This window comes from Copadichromis virginalis, linkage group LG17, assembly GCF_057382275.1.
Source record: "Copadichromis virginalis isolate Kocher_CV1m ecotype Utaka linkage group LG17, C_Virginalis_male_GT1.1, whole genome shotgun sequence".
NCBI lineage: Eukaryota > Metazoa > Chordata > Actinopteri > Cichliformes > Cichlidae > Copadichromis > Copadichromis virginalis.
In genome coordinates, this window is record NC_140634.1 from 13015676 (window position 1) to 13039690 (window position 24015).

General features: G+C 41.0%; 1 protein-coding gene and 1 long non-coding RNA gene across 2 annotated transcripts in view; one reads left to right on the plus strand and one right to left on the minus strand.

The window, feature by feature from the left end:
- gmds (GDP-mannose 4,6-dehydratase) overlaps positions 1 to 19295 on the plus strand; it is a 200959-nt gene extending 181664 nt beyond the window's left edge. The window contains exons 10-11 of the mRNA XM_085436239.1: positions 17335 to 17403; positions 18776 to 19295. Coding sequence (XP_085292365.1) covers positions 17335 to 17403; positions 18776 to 18838 — 132 coding nt within the window. The 3' untranslated portion in view covers positions 18839 to 19295. The remainder of the gene's footprint in view (positions 1 to 17334; positions 17404 to 18775) is intronic.
- On the minus strand, positions 11699 to 12241 carry LOC146689071 (uncharacterized). The gene is made up of 2 exons (XR_014916027.1): positions 11957 to 12241; positions 11699 to 11861 (listed from the first exon to the last, which is right to left on the minus strand). It is a non-coding gene; the product is annotated as an uncharacterized LOC146689071 (long non-coding RNA).
- Positions 19296 to 24015: the final 4720 nt, after the last annotated feature.

A 24015-nucleotide genomic window follows, 5' to 3' on the forward strand; every position in this document is an offset into this window, starting at 1 on the left:
GGTGGAATGTGTGAACCACATCCGACTCCACTCCACTCAAGCCCCCGACTCACTCAATATCCCACTGTAAACAACATGGCTTTGCCAGGGATTCTTGAACAGGACAGGTAGAGTCGCTATATCTCCCAAAAATAACAGAGTGCAGGAAATGCTTCAAAATAAGAGCATATTGGGCCCTGCAGTCAGCGAAAGTCACCCCTGAAAAGTGATATTAAACTTTTATTCACTGTGTTTTCAATGAACCTATGACTTCTTTATTGTGTGTGTGCATGTGTGTGTGTGAGTGAGAGAGAGAGGTTTAGACTAAGAGGTTAATTGTAGTGTGACCTCCCTAATGTCTTTCCCTGGCTGGTTATCTTGATTGGGTAATTAATTCTGGGGCCGCTCTCTTCAGGCGACCCAGTATTCACACACTCACAAGTCTCTCTTTCTCATACACACACTTCTTTTGAATCTCCTGAACTCCAGCACCACTACATTCCCTTAACCTTAAGGCTGTTCTATTGTTTTACTGTTACCTTTTCTCGTTATTTCCTCCTTCTCTCGTTCTTTCACTCCCGCTCATGTCTTTCTCTTTTTCATTCAGTCACTCTCAGACTGGCTCATCTGATATTTTATTCTCAATCCTTCCTCACAGCTTGAACCCTCAGAGAACTGACTGAAGTTAAAGTAGCTGCACAGTATCAACACAGCAAAATGTATTGTTGCAGTTTAGGCTTTACTGTTGTAGCTTCAAACAAGTAGTTCTGTCTGCTTCACATTTCATACTTGCTTAGGCCTCGGTCACACAGGCCTAGTGACCGGTTAGCAAGCCCCCGGTCTGGTCACTGGTGTGTTTTCCCCAGCCCATTGGCGAGAGATTGTGGGATGCTGCTGGTTCTCACTAGGTGAAATCAGTTGCAAAGAGGGTGCTGGACCAAAAACCTCACCGTGATTGTTTGATTGCTAGCAGATTGGAGAGGTTATCCATAGTTCAAAGGAAGACACCAACTGAGCGGAACATTAAAAAGCTGTGATGCAACAGAGAAGCAGCCAGTGTTTTCAAAGTAAAGGTTTTTCCTTATTGCTAAAAACAACTTGTAGTAAAAGGTGCAATTTTTACCTTGAGAGTAAGTCTCCGTTTCTGGATTGCATTACACCAGTGATTCTCAAAGTGTGAGCCGAGACCACCTGCTGGAGGTACTGCAGGTAGAGACCACAAATTCAATTAGAAATCACTCAAAGTGTGTACAGCTACACTTTTATATGACAATTAAATTAAAACTGATAACAAGAGGTGGTTACTTTGAAATACTTCTCATTACTGTGATCCAGATTTGCTGCTCTTGTATTGAAGTTTGTGTCCCAGTGGCTCACACATTGGCCATAACACTTTGCATATGACTGTGTAGCAGTTTATAGCCTGTGTTGTTTATGTTTTTGAGTAAATTTTAAAGGATAAACATCACTTTCTCTTGTTTTTCGATTACAGTGAAGATTTCAGACTGTAAATGTTTTTAGTTACTTTGAGGAAGCTTGCACTTCCTCCCCTCTTTCTGAGTCCAGTTTTGGGGTATGCTCAGTCTTCAGGGCTGAGCGACCACTTCCTCTAAGTGGCAGACAGCTCACTGTTTTCTTCCCCACCTTATCACTCTATCACCAGCTAACAGACACAGAAAGAGAGAGTTAGAGGACGAGAGAGCAAGCAAAGGGAGCTCCTTTTTGCTCTCTCTCTTTCTCTCTCCTGTGCACTCTTTCAGGTTTGGCTCTCCCTGTTTGGGCACGATGAGAAGAGCAGATTATTGGAGCTGATAAGATGAGGAATGCTGCTTAGAGAGGAAACGCCATTCTGGATGAGATGTAGCCTATAGAAGCCTGTTCCCCTGTCCACGACATGTCATCCAACACCACCACTGGCCTTTTCCTATCCTTCGTCTTATAGAGGAAGGATAGACATAAGGGAAGTGAGCCGGGATTGAAATCCATTGACCCAAAGCAGATGAGCATGTCCATTCAAGCCGCCCTTTTCCTCCTGCTTGCCCTCTTTCTGCCTCTGTCTGCTCCTGTTGTTTTGACTTCATTTCTCTTGAATAATAATAAATTCAGAAGTGCGTACCAGTGGCCTAAAAAATATCAGTAAACTGTTGTCATTAGAACAAGTTTGTACCGAGAAAATGTCACTGGAAAATGTGTTAATGGAGCAGTATGTGGAGTATCTGCAGGGGTGTCGAACTCCAGGCCTCGAGGGCCGGTGTCCTGCAGATTTTAGATATCAACACACCTGAATCAAATGATTAGTTCATTACCAGCCTCGGGAGAACTTTAAAACATGTTGAGGAGGTCATTTAGCGATTTAAATCAGCTGTGTTGGATCAAGGACACATCTAAAACCTGCAGGACACCGGCCCTCGAGGCCTGGAGTTCGACACCTGTGATCTAGAGAGATACTTTTGTCAAATGTTATTTAGATTTTTACTGTAAAATCTTTAAAAATTCATCTCAAAGGGAGTGGAAGGCGGAAATCTTGTGGTTTGTTCAGATGCAACTTTGTAGGCCTAAGCTGTGCTGCCATGAGAGAAGAGTTTTCTCTTGGAAACCCTTCCAAACTGCTCATCTTGGTCAGTCTTTTTTCTAATTGTACTGTTATGAACTCTAGCATTTAACATTCCTACTGAGTCCTGTAGGGTCTGAGATGTACAGCTTGGTTTATTTGCACTTTATCTGAGCGTTCCACGCACTGACTTTGGTGGGACATTTATTCCTGGGAAGACTGACAGGTGTATTTAACATTTTCTGCTTGTGAATCATTTCTCACTGTAGAATAATAGACTTTAAATTGTTTGGAAATGGCATTATTACACATTCACAGCAACAATTGTTTTGCTAAAATGATTGATGTCTTTCCTTGGCATTGCACTAAGACATACTTGGATACTCTAGACCAGCAACCTGCCAAAACGTCTGCTTAAATCAAAGTGTTCACACTTACTGCTCATCAATTAATCAGGTAATTTTGATTAACGCATTTATTATATCATATATTTATATGATATGATAAATATTATATATTTATAAAATATATTTGATTTGATCATTTTTTATTTAACATTTGAGTTGCCCACTTAATCCTATGGAATTAGTAACTGCATACTTTGTAAGACCTTTTTTTTCACATGACTGTAACATATTATCTATACTGAACTTATGAAATTAAAATTGAAGTTACGTTTTTCTAGAAGCAGGATTAAATACTTCAGCTGTCTTGCCAGTGTTCTCTACTGCACCCCAGTAAAACATGTACCTGCTGCATTTTGCAGAATCTGAATTGTGAGTTGTGGCCACTTGTTGAAGTTTTAAAACCTTGTAGATTCCTTATTGTGGTGCTTATCCTACATTTTTAAAAAATTTGTTCAATAACCGATATTCCAATGTGGAAATTTTCCTTCCTCCCAGTGTTTAATGTTCATATAATACAAACAATACTAGAAGAGTCTAAAAGAAAAACTATTTGTTTATTAGTTTCTCAGGATTTTCTTAGCACCACCTAAAACAGTGAAAAGGCAGTTTGTGATCAAAAATAAAAAGTATGTAATATGTTAATGTCTTTGATCATATTTTATTACAATCTTTGATTGAAATTGTCCACTTGCACACATGCATGATACAAAGAAAAGCCCAGTTTTCCTCTTGAACCAGAGCAAACCTGACTACATCCAGAAAATGAGCAATGGCTGGTGAGAGTCACGGAGGAGAGACAAGGTTGTCTGTTAGCAGGTTCAGAGAGCGGCTGAGGTGAAAAACGGAGAAGGGGAGAAGGAAAGAGCAAGAGACTAATAAATAGTGTGCTGGGAGTTGAAAACTGCAGACAGAAGTTTTTATGTGCGACTGCCTCGCTTAACCCCAACGCCACTGAAAGTTCAGCCAGGGCCTGAATTAGATCACATCAAGGGATCATCTCACTCTGTGTGCATGTGTATGCTAAAGTGTGTGTGTGTGTGTGTGTGTGTACCACATCCTTCAGCCAAAACTCACCTGTTGATCTTCATCCAACATAGCTGACATCTATGTCACCCGTACAAAAACAGCTCCCAAAATGAGAGCAGACATGTAACCTATACACGCTTGATGTGTGTGTTTGTATACTGTGAGGCCGAACTAAAAGTAGATTGTTTGTGTGATAGAGGCCAAGGCAGGAGAGAAGTTAGACGTTTTTGGTTTTGGCTCGTCAAACCATAATTTAATTTTGTTACCACTGGGCATATAATAACAGATCTGGACATCAGTAATAACAAAATTGTACTCACGCTAAAAGCTAAGATCTAGAACAAAGTCAAACAGGGCAAGAAATACAAGTTAGACTGTCAGACAGGTTTCAAACCCACATGTTTGCCAACATCACTTGTTCCCAGCGTTGAACAGTGAAACGATCACTCAAAAACTGGCTGACTTGAGGGATTACGCCATCGTTTCAGGTGTTCTGACTTTCAGCTTTACCTCAAAATATGTTGGGTTACATAATCTGCCTAAACTTTTGGTTGGTTGAAAATCTGCCTGAATGTCTGACTTGTGGTTTGTTTTGTAGAAATTAGTAGAAATGCCATGCTCTCAGCAATTATTTTGCTATGCACAGTGTTAAGCAATTGCAAAAGCCTTCCAAAATAAGACCAAGGTTATAATTTGGTGTGTGTTTTGGGGGAAAAAAAGACAACAGCAACACTTATGTGAAGTTGTGCAAGAAAACAAGTAAACCACCGTGCCCATGACTCCCACATTTAATCAGTTGAGGCTGTGATGTTATAATCATAGATAAGAATGCTGATTGTGCAGCTAGAAGACAATGCCTACACAGTCCACGAATGTAGACAAAATCCAGTAAGCCAAACACAAATCTTTTTCTATGTATTGTTCCAATACTAATTTTATATTGCATGTAGTTTTATGTTTTAGAATATAATAATTGGGGTTGTTACTCAAAAAAGTAGAGTTACACATTACACTTCTTAAAAGTTATACAGTAAGTTACTTAGTTACATGCCAAAGAATCTAATTTGTTACATTATCTCTCCATTAAATAACCGTGCATTGCCACATACTTACCAGTTAACAATATAAAACGCTGGCTACAGTTCCCCACATGAACTGAAATCCCTAATGAGCACACACACAAGAGCTTTCTTTTAGTGTTATGTATGAAAACAAAGCCGACTACAAAAAGCAAAGATGACAACCAGCCCACAGAGATTTGAATTCGATTGCCACAGTGATTCTGCTGTAGAAACATGTACATGTAGTAGAACTGGAGGCTAAAATGCTGCAAGCCTGATTGTTCATCAGGTTGTTACCTGCTGAAACTCAGGCTCTGGCTGCTGGGATGTGGTCTGCATTTACTCAGCTTTATCATCAGCCTGCGTTCTTGGCTAGCTTTGTATTAGTATTCTGTCTGTGCAGGGGCTTCCAAAGACCCAAAGATATATTAGTAGCGTAATTGTTTCTTGTCCTGTTGTGCAATAAAAAAGTATAAAAAGCAATGTCCATGTCTCTGCTGCAGGCTGCTCCACCAGTTTCCTCCTCCTGCACACCATCTGAAATCAGCTCATTGTGTTACAAGTGCGCAGGAAGAAAAAAGCATTTAGTTATTTGCAACACGTAGCAGTTGGCTCAGTCCGTTCTGCTTCCTAAGTGAAAGGGCCTTTAGCCGTTTTCTTACTGTAGCAGATACGGCATGTCTCATTAGTGCCATACAGTTTATGGAGAGAGCTTGTTATTTAATTTCATTATTTAAAACTCCAAATATTTTCATTTCAGCCTCCAGAACATCAGTAATAATTACGTTGAACCTTCAAAAACCAGTGGGGGACATGTAGGGGTGGGTACCAAATTCAGCATTGATACAGTTTTACACCAAATCACTGGGTGTCACTTTTGATATCAGTTCATATCTGGGGTTAGCTGTTCCCACCGTTTTGGCACACACTGTTAGTGTGTGCCAAAAGTTACACATAATTGTTGGTGTGCAAAATGCAAACCACATCTAATCAGAGAAAAAATCTGGTCAAAACAGAGAGATTTGGTTTTGTGTTGTGTGTAAAGTGTTTCAAAGAAGTAAAATGTTTCAGTGGAGAAGTATAGACTCAAGAAAAAAAATTTAATTTATTATTTCTTTTTGAGCAAAGTCCAGAAAAACAGTTGTTATTCACTTCTGGTACCAAATACAGGTGCCTGTACTGATACCAGTGTGTTTTAAAGTATGAAAGGTAGCCAGCTGTAGTAACAACACAGTGCTTATGTCCATCTTTTATATATAGTCTTCAATTTTAATGTGTAGGCTTGAGGTCTTAATGTTAATCTGCCTGTTACCAATGTCCTCTATACACATCAAAGCTGTATCTAATGTTAGCAGTGTAGCTGTTACTTTAATCCATTTCAATTGTTGCCATATTAATCATATAAATTGGACCCAGACTTTCCTTCAGCATGGAGAATATAGAAGCTACTTAACAGTCATCATCTGTACCAAAACACTGAGGCTGGGTGTCAAAGCCTAGACAAACCCCTCGATGCTTAACTGAGATTACACAACAATTAAGATAAGAGAGGATGAGATTTTCCTCTCCCCTCAGTCTCTCACCCTCTCTCACTCAGTCTCGCTCTCTCCCTCCTTTTTTAAGTATGATTGTAAAGAATGTTGTTTAAAGAAGGGAAATTAAGTTTGCCTTTGATGTCTTCTGAAATATGAAACAGCCACACGCTTATAGAAATGTTAAACACTCACCACACACACGCTCACGCTGACACACACCAGCTGATTTCACTGGAAGCCACTGCTTCGCCCAAACTTTATTATACAAATGCCCAAACAGACTAAACACTTACTTACTTTTCACTGGGAATTACTTAACTGCACAGTTTCAGTTTGACCTCTGTGGAAGTGAGCAGTCACCTGAGCCACCCCCTCACCCCCGCCTCCCGTAGTCTTTTCCCTCCCTCTACCTCTCACTCTCTCCCTCTGCTGCTTTCTGCTGACTCCTGGAATTATGATCTGTTTCCCGTCCACAGGAATAATAGAATACAGGAGGAAGAGGGGGGTCGTCAGCAGCTCTGTGGAACAGTAGTGAGGAGTCCAGCTACACTGTGGTTACATTCTGTTTGTATGTGTGTGTGTCTGCAAATGCGTTTATATCCAGATGTGCTAATGTGCGATGTTTTCCTCTTCATTTCCATAAACTTCACACATTAAAAGATTATCCTCGGACACGGACACACACATAGAAACAGAATTTAAACTCCATTAATGCTCATAAATCTTAACCCTCCTCCCATTATCTTGACAGTAAACGCCTCATGTATACAACCACGCGGCAGGCAGTGGGTCTCCACTCTTTACCAGAGCCTTCAGGCACTTAACACTATCGGCAGACAGATCCAGCCACTCCAGTGTGTTTGGAGTGTGTGTGGAGTGTGTCCTCAGCCGCATAAATATTTATCACACGGCTACCCCAGGAATTTTAATGAGCACTGATGGAGAGCAATCAACACAGTAGAGCCAGTAGAGAGAGAGAGAGGCGAGAAGATGACATGAAGTGAGAGTTTGTGATAATTTAGCTTTTAAATATTAACATGACTTTCACTGTTTTCCCGAGAAGATTCACACACTCCTGCTTTCCTACTGATTTAGTCTTTTAAGAGTTTTTGTGTGTGGCTTTCTGCACTAAATATGTCATTACTGTGTATATATATATGTGTGTGTGTGTGTGTGTGTGTGTGTGTGTGTGTGTGTGTGTGTGTGTGTGTGTGTGTGTGTGTGTGTGTGTGTGTGCGCGCGCACATGTGCAGTGTAGTATTGTACATACTCATCAAGGTGACAGGGCCACCCCTTAGAGGTCACTTAACACATTGTGTGCAGGCCAAGCTGCATGGGGAGTGAGGGAAGGAAACCTGAGCTGTAACTCACACAGCTCGCTCTCTCTCCCCCGTAGACTCAAGCGCATACATTGAATGAGACACGCTGGACCTGGCCTTTGACATCTGGCTGGGAGCGGCTAATAACTGTCTTGGATTCCTAAAGACGCAGCAGCTCGGAGTTCATTGAAATTTACTGCAGTGATGCTTTATTGACTTGAGGAAACAATAAATATGAAATCACTGATTTGTGTTGCCACAGAGTGGCACAAATGAAACCCACAGGTCTTCGTTTCTTCTGCTCAAGATTCCAGGATTTCATATGATGCCAGATAAATTACACTAAATAGAAAGTATGTCAGTTTGAAGGAGTAGTGCAGACAGAGGTAACCTACATTTTTTTATGACTCTGGTTTCCATATTTTGTTCCAGTGTAAACAACATATTGTGTCGAAAAGAGCTAAAATAAGCGGGTGCAGTCGTGCAGACAATATTTCTTCTTCAAATGTTAAGTAACTGAAAGGAGAATATATGAGGATTTTTAGATTTTACGTAGTTTTAAAACATTTAACCTCCTACCATATAATAGTAAATTCCTCGTAATACTATTTTTAGTTTATTTAAAGCAATAAAGTAATAACTTAAAATATTCTGTATAATCTAACCTGTTGGCCTGAATTTCTGTTACTTTATTACATTCTCTTTTCAGTTCAGTCACAGTTATATCTGCTAATGTAAGATCTGTGTATGTTTAACTTCTCTTACTAATCACTTTGAAACCCACCTTAGCGATCCTGAGCCTCAGCCCCAGGCTGAGAAGCACAATCTACTGTGCTTGAACAGATACTTCATGTCAGAGTCAAATTTTTGTGTCACTAGAATTAAGTATTAAGTTATTACCAAGTTATTACAAGATTATGATGTACTGTGAATTTAATTAGAAAAAGAAATGGTGAATGTGAAGCACTTAAAGAGCACCTTTTTAACATTCACCTGTTAATGCACACACATAACCCAGTGACAATAGAGCAGGCCAATCATCAATAACATCTTAGAACTCAGTAAGATGCTCAAAGATGCCCTGGCGTGTGGAAGGGCCATGGATGAAACTCTCAGCCATGTGATTTGTGGACAGCTCGCTCTCACACCTGAGCCATTAAAACAGAGACTACTGCTGTTGTACAAATTACTGCATCAGTCTCCGATTTCATCCCTCCCTCCTTCTCCCTTCCCTTTACTTGAAACTGAGGGTCTTTTGTGCTTTAAAGGAAGTGATAAGTTGAGGCGATGCTGGCGTTAGAAATTGACCAGTGACAGATTTGTGACTGTAGGTCCAGGCAGCACTGAAACGATGAAACTCACTTTTTTTGCTACAAGTATGTCCCCACCTGCACAGACACACAAACACAGATGGCGACTCCCACACCTGTGCACATTGTGCATGCATTAACTTTCATGTTTCTGCAGGCAGGCTAGGTATCAGTCTGCTCCTTCCTCATTGTCCCGCCTTCATGTCCTTGTCATTGTCCGCGCAGTAATTCATTCCGGGTTTAAAAGCCCTGGATCAGGGATGACTTCTTCCATCAAAATCCCACCGAGGTCAAAGATCAGAACATCTGGGTCTGGTTGGAACATCTGGGTCTGCTGGGGACATGGAGACCATGGGCTCCAGACTCTCACAGCGTTCTCGGCCCCTTTATCTAATTTCCTTTGAAGTATTTGCAGCCTCATGTCCACTACTGTACAAATACCAGAGGCACTACTGGACTTCCAAAACCACATCATAGTCTCCCAGCATGCAATCCTCAGGGCAAGAGAGAGGAAAGGGAATCGGTTTCTTGAAAATGTTTGATCTGGGTAGGTTTGCAGTCGGAAGAAAAATAAATGCAGCTTAGGGACATTTAGCATTTTTTAATCTATCCTGACAATTGTACTTGGTGTGTGTGTGTGTGCGTGTGCGCATGTGTGCGTGCGTGTGTGTGTGTATGTGTGTGTGCGTGTTCACACATCGCTGCCTGTTAGTGTGTATGTGCCCTTATGTGGGGGTCAGCCCGTGTGCTGTGTGATTTATTGAAAGGCCTTGTAGTGATACCAGATTCCTTTGCGTTAAATGCCTGCTCTGAGGGCCTCTTACTGGCTGTGTGCTTTATGGACCATGATCACACCCTATTTGTCTCTCACTTTTACATTTCTAAGGATTAATTTTATGGCTTCTCATCTTTATTAGACTGGATAGTGTAAGAAAAAGGGCAAAAGAGCAGAATGAGTAAGGGAAGGTCAGACCGCATACTTGTCAGGCTTTTTGTATTACGAGTGATTGTTTGACTGTATAGGTTACAGTTATATTTTGAGTCTTTTCAATAGTCATACTGCTTTTGTTTTATCTGATGTTTCGGTCTAGTCCAAAAGTACTTTTTTAATGAACAGTAAACTGTAGGAAGATGTTGTGGCTTTTTAGATTGTCCAGTTAAGTTCCATTTATTTCCAGTCATTACCAGTACAGCTGATCAAATAAACTGAGCTGATCAGGAAGAAAGAGGAAAGGACCACCTAGTGCTAAAATCATCAACTTATATGCATTACCAAAGCATACTCCAGGCATGTGATGAAGATCCTTTTACATCCCAGTCTCATAACTATTGCTTGGGAGCTAAGATTAGATAAAAACTGGGGATGTTGTGGTTTTATTTCAATCTGCAATTTGAGTCTGTGCTTTTTCTCTTTCAAAGTTTGGATCAATCTGGGATCGGTTCGGCCACTACAATCACTCCATTTGTTCCTGAGGAAAGTTTCTGGCTGGTGTTTTCCACATACCAATTACTTGTGGCAGTGTTCATCGCATAATCAGGACAGAAAATCGTCTCAGAATCAAAGATGCGTTTTTTAATACTTAGTTAAGGTTTTTAATTCAGAAACTTATAGAAATGACTTTACAGCCATGAGCTGATGATCAGAATTGACCGAAATGATGTTGCCTTATTTGTGTAACGCTTTGTAAATAATAAATGTGACCCTCTTTTTACTCGTCTGACAAAATGAACTCTTTGATGCCACTCAGAGACCTCAATGCCTCTTCATAGGCTTTAACTTAGTCTCGGTTGATGAGCAGGGGCCTGTTCTTCGTACCTCGCTAAGTAAGTTAGCTGGATTAGATTGTTGACGATTTCGCGTGATCCCGGATCGTTCGGTTCCCCGAAGCTCATCCGGGACTTGCTGTCATAGCAACAGAGCCGTAAGCGTAAACCTGCTCGGGAGCAGGTTTACTTTATGTAAACAGGATTAGATCGCGGCCACGCAGGTATGTCCGCTTCATTTATACGAAAGCAACAGCGATATTCCACCACTGTTTCACCATAAATAAATAACATCAATGTAACTAAAGATAATGCAGCACTTGATCCTTTTATTGATGTCACACAGATACATACAGGTCATTTCCTAAAAAAGGGAAATGAACTATTAACATTCTATTACATGTATGTGATTATTACAGATGTAATTCATATTTCAGAGTAGTAATTGTAAATTACTTCGTGTAATCAAGATGAGAGACCACGGCTATAAAAGCGAAGGTGGATTTGGGAAGCCTGTCGCAGCCATGTCCTGTCCGTATACGCGAGCCACCCATTGCGGAAGGTGCAAGATTGATAAGGAGAGTCCTCAGAATTCAGCGTATATTACGGGATAGACAGGATCCTTTAGCTCAGCGCGACAGTGTGCTCATTGAGCGATATCGATATTCCCGTGAGGGTATTATTTACTTAACCAACTTGTTGACGAGGGGGTGCAGGACCACCACCTGTCTTTTTTTCCTCTGCCCTTTTCTTGGTTGCTGTTATGAACAAACTAACAGAGTATTACAGGCCAGTATTACCTTGCCAAGAGACGAAAAGCAATCTAAGAGATAAATATTACCATTCTGTAGAATACTCCTGTATTCCACTTTTACTTGTTCCCATGTTCTTGTGGGTCCTGTTGTGGCTCTAATGTGAAAGGGGATATAATATAACATATTATAATATAATATAATGCCATATGATATTGGACAATATAGTGTCATATGATAGATCTACCCTACCGCCTACTGGTGTTGGCCAGAGGGGCCGATGGCGCGATATGGCAGCCTGGCTACAACCGTAGCTGCCTCCACCAGTGTGTGAATGTGGGAGTGAATGAATAGTGGTATCGTAAAGCGCTTTGGGTGCCTTGGAAAGCGCTATATAAACCCAATCCATTATTATTAGTATTATTATTAAATTACCTACGAGTTTGATTTGTCAGCAACTTTCTGCCAGCCCTCTCTCCTTGCTTTTGCAGCCTTTGCAGTGTTCTCTTGCGTTTTCATTAAACTCTGAAACTCCTGAAATCCCGCACTCATGAGTTCTTGCTCTGCTGCCGGAAAATACCGAGCACGCCCCTTCGACATTTTCGCCGACCAATCAGCGGGTTGCCGATCAATGTTTCTACTATCGATGCGTAGCCCCTTTTACGACACCCAGTGATGTCACATTACTGCGTCCAGCTGTACTAATCGTCAACAGCAGGCGTGTTCGGGGAACCGGATTAGCGAGCTCACGGTTAGCGCGATGGTTTGGTCTTGGATGTGTCATTTGATCTTGGATGTAGTAAGCGACGTACGAAGAACAGGCCCCAGGTGTAGATCATATTGTCATTCAACTTGTGAGAGCCACATTTTGTCACAGCTTAAAAAAAAATTTTTTATTTTTTTATTTTTTTAGATTTGTGCTGCTTAATTGTGTTATTATGACTGCTACATATTTGCAGACACGGACAGAACGCTGAGTTAAACAGGACGTACCAAGCTGTTGGGTTTGGTTCCAAATCGGATCCATATGAAGATTGTATTGTGCCCCCATCTGTTAGTAGTTCATGTTGAATTATTCGCTACATGCTCTGTTTGGGTGAATTCACTTGGCCACAGAACGCTCTTGTTAGCAGTTTGGACTCAGCTTTTATTTCACTGAGTGGTACTCTGCAGTATGAGCTCTGATGGTGAGGTTGTCTGTCACCTGTAGAAATCCTGGTTGACAAAGACCAGACGCTGGATTAACTTCCTGGATGCTGAACCGTGTGGTTACGTGCTAAGAAGGCAGACTTAGCAGACAAGAGTCTGATTTCAGCAGATGTTTTCCTGCCAAACTCAGATGGAGATTTCAGGCCTAACAGTAGTGGTGACAAAATGCTGATTTAAATACAAGGAATGGCTCTGCCTTCTTCCTCCCAGCTTCACGTGTTGTTCGATTTACACGTATATTATGTGGTGGGCTATATAGCCTTAAAAATATATCATGATATTTCAAAAAAATTCACAAAATGCTATTTATGTAAAAAACAAAATACTGAGCAGTCTCTAAACTGAATAGTCTCTCCTTCCTTGTAGCCTGGTTGTACTCGATGATGTGTTTTTTGCCTCAAGTGGTCAAAAAAGTGCGTCCACCTTTAGCAAGAATCGTTCTCCGAGGTTGTTAGAGTAGTTTTACTTTATTAAATCCTCATTGGAGGCTGTGGTCATTGTGGCTGTCACTGCTGTAGCAGTGATATCACAATATAACACTTTTTAATATCTCCAAAAAAAGAATAATTTCACCAGTATTATCGTGGATAGCGCACACCCCTCATTTAAATCCCAATCTGCTCAGTGCTTTAGAGCTTTCACTGTCTTAGTAAATTTACTATTCAACAGAAAATATACAGGCGGAGTACGAATACTTGCTCTAAAGATACATTCATCTTTTTAGATGTGTAGCTGGTTAACACATCAACTTGAATCCAACCATTTTTGACATCACATAAACTTGGAACATGTTTTAATAGGTCCTTTCCATTAGCAGTAAGTAAGGATTTATGTTGTCTGTTTTGGCACATATTCTGCAAGAATTTCTTCTTTAATATTTAGATAAATTATTTAAACTCACAACCTTACGGTTACTTTGCTTCCAGTCATATAAAACCACAAAACGATGTGATCTCTTGATGCGTAATACATATTAAGCACCACCACCGTGGACTGTAAATAGGGTATGAGAGAGATGTCCGTCATGCGTGTTACCCTTTGAAAGGAAAACAAAGTCAAAGAAGTAAAAAGTGTGCCATGTGTGGTCAAGGTTCACTTATAAAATTGCCTCTCCTGACCATTAACAGCACTGTCAGGCCATCTATCAGTCACACCGAATGGCAGTAAAGGAGCTTGTATTAAGCTCCTTATGCAAAATGCTACAGCTGGAAGTTTGGAGTCTCGCTGCTCTGCATTTCCATCACCCTCCTCAGTTTCCCTCACAGTTAATTGTGTGGTTCTAAAACTTGGTTTGCAAAGACGTATATAACCTGTGTTGTTGCTACATTACTGTTTCTACAGTGTTTGTAAGAGTGCTGTGATTTACCAGATAAGAAGAAGCTCAGGTTAAAGTACAAATCTCCAGATGTGTGTAAGAAAACGCCGTCTGTTTTGGACTTTGGGGTAAATTTGCTGGTCAAAGCTGTACCTGTAAGGCAGTCGCAGGCTTTGGGAGCTCGCCTCTAAACTCCAGGTGCGTGGATGAATTTGTCACTTGTCTCGTTTAACAGAACGCAGACACGGTGACTCTTTAAAGATGGAGTCTGCGCTCCAGGTTCAGTCCTTTGAGTTCAGGTAAGGGTCTTGCCATTGGCAGCAGGTGTTGCAGCTTCATATTTATTTCACTTCATTTGAACTACGTATGCATGCAGACAGAATCTAAACAAAAGGCAACTTTGGGATTTTTTTCCCTGCAGGTCAAACTTCCTGCATTTGTTTACTTTCCCTTTTCAAGCATCTGTCTCCGAAACACTCACATCAGATTAGACTTAACTATCCTGCTGTTTAGCAAACCATCACTAACAAAGGTATAAACCATGTGACTCCCTGATGTATAGAAATTATAAAGGAGGTGCAGTTGCTACTTGTTAATGTCAGCTTACCGCTTTTCTCTAAACCAGTTCGTGACTAGACCAGTTGATGTTTCTTTTATGCCAGCTATGAAATGTTCTCCATTACAAACCCTAATCAATATAATTATGAAGCAAGTGGATTATTTAATATAATTGTGGAGTAAGTCGCCCTATAATAATTACATTCAGCCTCATGATAAATTATGTCTCATTGCTGCAGGTAATTAGTCTGAAAATGTTTCCAGTTATGGCTTTGAGTGCCAAAATCGTTTGTGAGTAATGTACAGAGCTGCTCACATGAGAAAGAGCTGTTTGTCCTGCTGTTACAGACGGAGGAGAAAATGGGCTGAAGCTTTCATCTGCTCGGCTGTATATAGACCATGCAGAGTTAAAAATAAAAAGACCGCTCACCCAGAATTGAACCAAGTTTTCAACTCGGGCCGAATAATATCAAACTGAACGCTGTCAGAAACCTGAATCGGCCTGTGCTTGTTCCCTCCGTGTGTGTTCAGTGTTCTTGCCTTTGTGTGTAATCAGAAGAGTGTGATTAAGCGCTGTGGAGCCTCTCTGAGATGTGGGTCCCCGCTCTCTAAAAGGCTCAAGTATGCCAGCGCTGCTGTGTGCGTTCCTCTGTAATAAGATCACCCAGAAAAGACGTTTTCAAGAGGTTCAGTGTCAGATGGTAACACTGCTCTGCTCGGTGCACTTTACCCTGAGCTGCTGTTCATAGGTGGGGTTTGGCGTCGCATTTCCGGCTAACAGTGTGTGCTATAAAGCGATATTCATTTCAACTTTGCAACAACAGTTTGAAAAAGAGCCTACTGTGTTTAAACGACAAAGCCAGGCCCGTAAAAGAAACGGTTTGGACCGACTGCACCCCGCTTCCAACGTTTGTGCGAGAAGCGGGTACACCGGCTGTGAGTCAGGCCTCGTCGTTCAGCCTGAGTGTTGGACCTCACTGATGCTCATGTGGCTGAATGAAAGCAAATCCCCTGCACGTTCCAAAATCTTGTGGAAAGACTGAAACTAGAAGAGCGGCATCTGCACGCAGCAGCAAAGTCAGTTAAGTCTTAAAATGGTAGTTCTGGTTGACACGGTGACACTTAAGGTTGTTTAAGCTGGCAACACTAAGAGCGTATCGACCATGAAATACCCTTTTGAGCTGAAAGTTTAGCGAGTATTTACCGTTCCTTTGGTTATTTGTCTCGTGTTGTATTTTTTAAGTCAAACTTGTTTTTCTTCATGGATTGCATTATCCTTACACTAACACTTACTGTATACGTATCCTCTTTCAAATTCCAGAGACCAGCTCCTTAGCTCTTCCTCTCTTTCAGGTTACGTCACTACATGTGATGTTCACACATGCAGGATCTTGTCCGCTGAATTCCATCCAGTATGCGCATGCATCATTTTCTGTATACCTCTCTGTGCACATGGATGCCGTTTATTACCTATCAATGTATGTGCATATGTATGTGCAGCTAACAGCAGAGATCAGCAGAAACACGATTAGCCTGAAAACATATTTGCCAGGTTAGTTAAAAACAAATAATAACACCCTTTAGCAGCCACACTATGCATGCATGTAACCCATTGAAGCAATGACAGATTGCACCACTGATAGTACAGACTGCTGCCACAGTGAGTTTCAGAGGCTATTTTGTTTGGTTGTCCTCAGACTTTTGGTCTTGGAGCATGAGGAGGCCCGTGTAGTGCAGAGAGAAAAGAAAAGAGAGAAGCACAGGGGAAACCCAGCACAGCACTTTGAGCACTTCTTGAGAAACCACCACTGCAGCAATAACTGTGTTTAACACGAGCCGTCCTGTATAAAAGTATTAAAATCACAGAATCAGCCTTTCTTCGTCTGTGTGTTCGACACAGTTGTCCATGAGTGAGAATCTTTGTAAATATAAGAAATAGAATAGTGGGAATAGAAGTCGGAGAAAGGACTGAAGCTTAAAAAAGACGCACAAAGAAGAGGCTTCTCTCTCTTTCTTTTTTTTATTTGGACTCGCTTTGGTGGTCTGAAGCAGGGTCTCACTGGATCTTGAACCCGGTGCAAACCCCAGCGGGGGGGAGAATGAGTGAGGGGTTGAGGGGGGAGAGGGTGAGTGGGGGGGTCCTGAGCTAGGGGTTACACCACCAGAGTCCCACAATTCATCATGCTCTGGCACCAACGGGGGCTGTCTGGACAGATCGGAGGTGGGGAGCCGAGAGGGGGGGATTGATGGCCAGGGAGACTCTGTGACCTCCTTTTTTCCCCCAAGAGATGAGATAATGTGTGCATGTATGTGGGAGAGAGAAAGTTATCATCACCCTCCATCCCTTGCATCCTGTTGAAGACATCAAGTTTGGATATTGAGTTTGATCCAGCACGTCTTCATATCGGAGTGACACATCAGCTGGGCTGAGGGGTCTCCTCCTCACAGGCGTCAGATCAGTCATGACAGATCCTTTGTTTTTCTTTCTCCCCCTCTCTCCTTTCCCTTCTTTCTCCTTTTCTCTGGCTCCTCTCTGTCTTTTTACTAGGACTACCTACAAGGTGACAGCACCAAAGCCTCTCAGAAGTTGGGTTGGAAGCCAAAGGTGACTTTTGAGGTAGGTTGGTTTGAGAGCACAGCCGGTTGGTCCTGCTGGATAGCATTAGCACACATATAATAAATGTAATGGGAGTAGTTTTCCACGCGTGTAGACAATGGCATGACGTGATGAAATCAAAGGTGACTGAAAAAAAAAACACCAAATCAAAACATTTCAATGACAAATGAAAGAATGGTTTTGAAAGCCTGTAACGATTTCTAGAAACGCAGCCTTCTTTCAGCGAACTGTTAAAAGAAAATACACAAAGGTTCACTGCATCAAATCCACACGAAGCAACAGAAAACCAACCAGCACGTGAGTTTTGAGTCTTTTAGCTTTTAGATTAGAATTTTATTACAGTTGTATATTTTATCTACTTTTCATTTTATGCCGCATCAGATTATTATAAAGCTCTTTGGTACCAAAGCTCTTTGTTTATTCCTTTCTGTGAATAGTGCTATAAAAATAAATACTTGCTTTATAACATTTTGTATGTTGTTTAGAAATCAGCCTTTTAATAAAATATTATTAAGCAAAGACTACTATAAATTAAGCAAATATTTCTCATTATATTTTTTGTAATTATATACTGAGAAAAGCACTTCTAAAATATATATATTCAATTCAATTCAATCTTTATTGGCAGACTTCATGTCCATAAAAACAAGACAAGAAACAAGAAACACACACACACACACACACCCCCCCCCCACAACACAAGGTATAAACCATTAAATATATATATGTATATAAATAAGTATATAAAGCATAATTATATTTCAATATATATATTGAAATATAATGAAATGTACTTCAAATAAATATTATACATATTTTAGAAAATGTAATTTTTTGAAGTGCTTAGACGCTTTGATTAAATAGTTTCTAAGGCTAAATAATATATTAATAATGCAGCCAGTGTTGAGAAAACACAACTGTGTTTTTCGGTTAAACCTTATTTATTTTGGAGAAAGAAAAAAAAAAAGAAAACTACGGTTCAAGGTTTCATATTTTCTCAACTTTACCTGCTCGGGAAGTTTGGCTGAACTATAAAAATATAAATTCTGAATCTTCTGATAAACAAAAACAATCTTATCTCCTATCTGTCGCTGCAGACACTCCAAAGCTCTGAGCTCTTATCAGTACAATATGACCCAACGACACAAGCACGTTATGGATCATTGTCAGGTCCTAATGCTGATAAACTCTATGTATTTATTATGTTTATCCAGCTGCAGTATAACTGTGTGTGGAAGGGAGGTCTTCACGTAGGCCGAGTTTGAACCGCGGGTGTAAACGAGCCTTACTTCATGTATTTTATGTTTGTGTCTTTACCTTTTAGAGATATCAACCTTTCCAAATATATAAATCTGATCCTGTCCCCTTGCAGGATCTGGTGAAGGAGATGGTCGATGCAGACATCGATCTCATGAAGAAAAATCCAAATGCCTGAGGCCAAGTCAGTCGGGCATGTTTTAGCACTCCTGGGTTCTTCCACTGAGACCCATAGTGGAAGACCCACCTTTCCTTTTTACCTGTATGACTCTTCTAAATCAATTGATTGTCTTGTTGCGGGTGTTCGAGTGAATAATGGTTGTTGTTGTATCTGTTGTCTGTTTCTCATATTTAGATTGATTAAATACCTTTTACATTTTAACACTGATTATGTTTTATTGTTATTACTGAGGGGTTTTATTGTATTTTTTTTTTCCCATTGTTTTGGGACTGTCAACGCTGAAATCTTTTCCCCTGAAGTGTGACGTGGAAAAAGTAAAATGAATGAATAGAAATGAATGGATATTTTTATCTTTTATTAATATGAGCAGGGGATCCATTTGGTACAATAAAAAAAGTCTTTTAACATCGTGTCTGTTTGTTTTCTCATGAAACACAATAAATTGTATAGAAGGCCTAATTTGTTTTTCTTTTTTTAAATCTAAGGAAATGTGGGAAATAAAAGCTGCAAATCCAGGTTTGAACCGCAGGTTGCGTGCGCGGAGTGTGCATGTGCACGCGCATGGGATCCCCAGTTTGTGCAGAGGTCTGGCTCTTCTCCTGTCGTTTCTTTCCTCTGTGTTTGCTCCTAATTCCAAGTTTTTCTTTAGAATGTACCAGAACACTGCGCTCCTTTATTCTGAGGGAAATGCGTTTTTCTCCTGCTCTCAAACATCTACCTGGAAACATCTACATCTGGGTCGTGAGCGGCCTTGTGGCCTAAAATGAATGCCCTCATTTAAACTGTTGGCCCTGACTTGTTGTGACCCTGACGGTAACGGTTGCTGGGTGTGTTGGACACTCGTAACTGTTCCCACTTTGCAGAAGTTAGATGACTTCTTCTTCCTTAACAGCCACACTGCTTTCTCTTTGCTCGTCTTTATTGTTTAATTCGAGGTATTGAATCCAAAAGGGTCGTTTTCACGAGGGCACGTCATTCATACTTGTTTAAGAAAAAGAGTATATTTGATTAAAATGCTGCGACTGGAAGTGATGTAGTGCTGTCATGTGTCTAACAGCCTAGTCATCAGTCCTCTGCTCTTACTGACTGTACAGGAGACCTGACGCTCCCTATAGATTACATTATATTATTTGTTGTGTTTAATGATGGGCCTTACTATCTTACATTCCAGCCCTCCTGTATCACACTATTAATAAATATGAATGCAGAAGCAATCTAGTGTGTTTACAGTATTTGTGGGAATTTAGCTCTGTTAAAAACAGTCGAACAGTAACTCTGCATTTATATCTTCAAAATATAAAGTATGTGCGTGCAGCCAAAATCTACTTTATCTCAAATGAAAGTGCACGTGCACCAGAATGGCCTATCTCAGATGTAGTATGTGATATTTTATTAAAGTATTATTACAAATATTTATGTAAGGCGCCTTTTCTCAATTTCCCGAAAATCATTAAAGTTGTGAAATAAGGTTTTGTTTTGTTTTGTTTGAGGGTTTTTTGGTTGTTTTTTTAAGTGCGGCATCTTATTTCCACGTGGAATGCTAAATGAAGTATCTCCGATTTAAATGCAGCACTCGATAGATGTCGGTCCCTCCTCAGAGCACACTGCTGCTGTCAGGTTTTGACATTCAACTTGCGCGGACCGTGAGCGGTCTGTGGAGGGTGGGATCGCCTGTGTGTTTTTCTGGACGGCACCTACAGGACATTTAAAAGTCTCTGTGATCGTCCTGGACAGCGCTGAGTCTGTGCTGACTCCAGATTGGAAACAGATGTTGCTCTGAGGTTGTTTGGGCCCCCTAAAGCGCGCTGAGAGCACACAACACACTGAGCCCGCGGCCTCACACAGGTGCACCAAGTATTCCCCTTTAATAACATTTAGGCACGTTTTGTGATCGGCTCTGCTGCTGGCGCACAAACAAAGAAAAGATGACTGAGATTTGAACCGAGAAGGAGTCTCGGAAGGAGGAGGGGAGCAGACTTGTGCGGCTAAATAAACGTTTTTAAGGAGATTAAACGGCTCTAAAGTCACGATTTTCAGAATCCCTGAAAAACGCGAATATAATAATTTTTTGTCAAATCAAACGCACGAGAGATATTGTAGGGGGAGGTGATCCCTAAAGTGAAAGCTGCAGGAGGGAGAAGCTGCTCCTTTCTTTCAAAGCTCCAGCTTTACTGAGCACATTTGGACAGACGGCCACAGAGTGGAAGACGGAGAAAAGGATCCGACCAGTGTCCTCTATCATTTGTTATTAGGAAGAGAAAATACTGATCTCGCCCCTGAATATCATCCGTCCATCCATTTTTTTTAAACCTCTTATGGAGTGAGCCTATCCCAGCTAACATATGAGAGGTACGGACAGGTCGCCAGCCCTACACAGGGCCTCACTGAATATCAAGTTCAATTAAATTAACACGAATCGGAGCACTATCCCGGGACAGTGGAGGTCACCTGCTTGTCGTGTTACTGAGATATCAAGGACATAAAAGATATCCCATTCTTTATTATTACTGCTGGTCTACAGTGCAGACACCTTAAAATATTACGATTTTAAAAAGCGTTAAAAACAGTGTAAATACACATAAAAAATAAATAAATAAAACAAATGCTGGAATTTTAGAAACTCTGAAAATTCATAGTGAGAAACTGGAAAACTACGTGACTAGAGCCTTCACCAAAAATCCACGCAGGCACAAAACAAGACGCAAAATAAACCGTTTACACTGAAGCCTCGATTTCAGCCCACTTTAGGCTAAATGGTGAATCCTCACTCCTTTAATTGGTTTGATATGTAAAGTCATTAGGACACGATGGGCTTTTCTTCTTTATTCTTCTTTTAAGAAAAATAATACATCGAGGAAAAAACGCAGGAGGCCAGATTCGTGCAGGAAATACAGACGCGATTTCAATCACTGCTCCTGCGCGATGGGATTTAGCTCTGCTCCCGCGAACTCCTCTCTCTCTCTCTGTGTGTGTGTGTGTGTGTGTGTGTGTCTCACAGGAGAGGTGAGGAGTGTGTGAGGGGGGTACGGGCTTACAGTTTAGTCGGTAACTGTGAGATGGCCGCAGTTGCCAGAACTTGTATGCATATAACATGCAAATTTGAAGTATTAAAAAAATAAATAAAAACAATAACAAAAAAATTAAGCTGTGGATACAAAAGGTCTGTATGGGAGAATCTGGTTGGTAGATTGGACGCAAAACCCGCAGCGAGTGTCAGTGTGGAAATTGTTCCTGTTTAATTTCAGGCTCAACCTTCAGAAATAAAAATTCAAACTAGAACAAAATGCATAACACCCGCGAAAATGCGTTAAACTCTGTAGAGATTTTATTCTATTTTGTTTTTTCTGTGTGAAACAGAAAGCTTTTTAAGCAGTCAGTAAAAACAGAGCCTCCTTATAATTTTTTTTAAAAAGCCCCCTTCAAATGTGTGGGGCGCCCACATGTTTCCAGGAGCTTCATATGTTTCCCCATAAGCGCTCTGATACCTGCCAAACCTTTAGAGCGCATGCTGTGGGCTATCGGGTTGCTTTGCCACTCGTGACTACGGCACTTGTGCAAAGATCTGGCCTTCAACGCTAATCAGACACTGGGATGAATTCCCCATGTAGAACATCTGCAGACAGCCGGGGCCGTAAACTACACCTACGCTCGTGTGATCCCTCGAGGCTACAGTCATACTAATGTGAACATTAAAGTATCCCGAATACGGCATTAAACAATAATTCCTTAACTGGGGCTTCTGTGAGCACTTCAGTGCGCGCCTGAAGCTCCCCTTCTCTTCCGGGACTCCCTTTAGTTTGACTGTTTGTTATTGTTTGATACACTGCAGGCCGTGAAGCTGCCACGGCCAGCCTGCGATGTGCACTGCATGTGAAGCTGCTTTGGATAAAGCAGGGACGGGCTTTAACGCAAGCTGCTCACCGTCCTTCCCTAAAGTGCATTGTTGACATCCTCTCCACTGACCTCCATCACCTCCTCCTGTCTTGTACTTGCAATGAAAAACGACTCGCCATCGTGACTGGCTTTTCCTTCTTGACTCTTGAGTGCTGATCAATCACAAAGACGTTTGTTTGGAGGGAATAACGCGTTTCTCGTATTAGCCTGCGCTCTGCGTGCAACTGGTGGTTATTTCCACATTTATTTATTTGATTTGATTTGTATGTAGTGCAGATTGCATTTGAACCGCAGTCTTAACCTCACCTGCGTGGTTTGTAGCAGAGGAGAAACGGCACATTGTTTATGTTAGCTTTAATGAGCTTGACTCATCTGACTGCTGGCCCTGGGGAGCGTTTGCGTGCTGGATTTCTTTCTTTCTTTTTTTTTTTTACTTTTACTGACTCATTAAAAACCAATCCACACGGGCCGAAAACTAACAGTCACGTTTAAGCTTCAACTACCAGCCACTTAAAACACACACACACGCACACACACACTGCTCTGTTTTGTTTTCAGCTTTAATGCCCTGCAGCTCGATGATTGCAGAGGTTAGAAGCCGCCATTAAAATAATAATAATTTTTATTATTATTATTATTATTATTATTATTATTGTGTGGAGTATATGTACTCGCTAATAAGATTATTATAATAATAATGAATAATAATATAATTGTTTTGCATGATTAAGGGGTTCCCGCCATGAAGTTACATGTAACTGATATTTTTCCTGATTATTCTTTTCTAACTTTAGATATATGTATATATATTTTTTTTCTTCTAAAGTCAGATTTTTTTTTAAAGAAACTTCAGGGACCATATCTAATTAACACTGAGCATGCGTGTCTCCGTGTAAAACTGCCTACGCGCATAAGAATGACATTTTAAAAAGGCCGCTGTAAAGTTTTAATAGCAACCTTGTTTTTTTGTTGCTTTTCTTTAAGGAGGGAGGAGGGGGGGGGGTCCCCAAGTCATCGGGGAATTACTGGAGTAAACACGTGACACAGCAGTAATATTTCAATCAGCCAGAGCTGCGGTAAATCTCGAGCCTCCAGGAAACAAACAAACATTTAAAAATAAAGCAAAGCTGGCTGCAGTACATCCCTCTGTCACAGATCGTACCCATCAGGCCGTCATCCTGGTGCATCAACAAGGACCCCCCACCACCCCCACCCCACGCGGGGGTCTCCTCCAGCAGCAAAATTAACTCTGAAGACAAATCCAAAAACAACTGCATCCA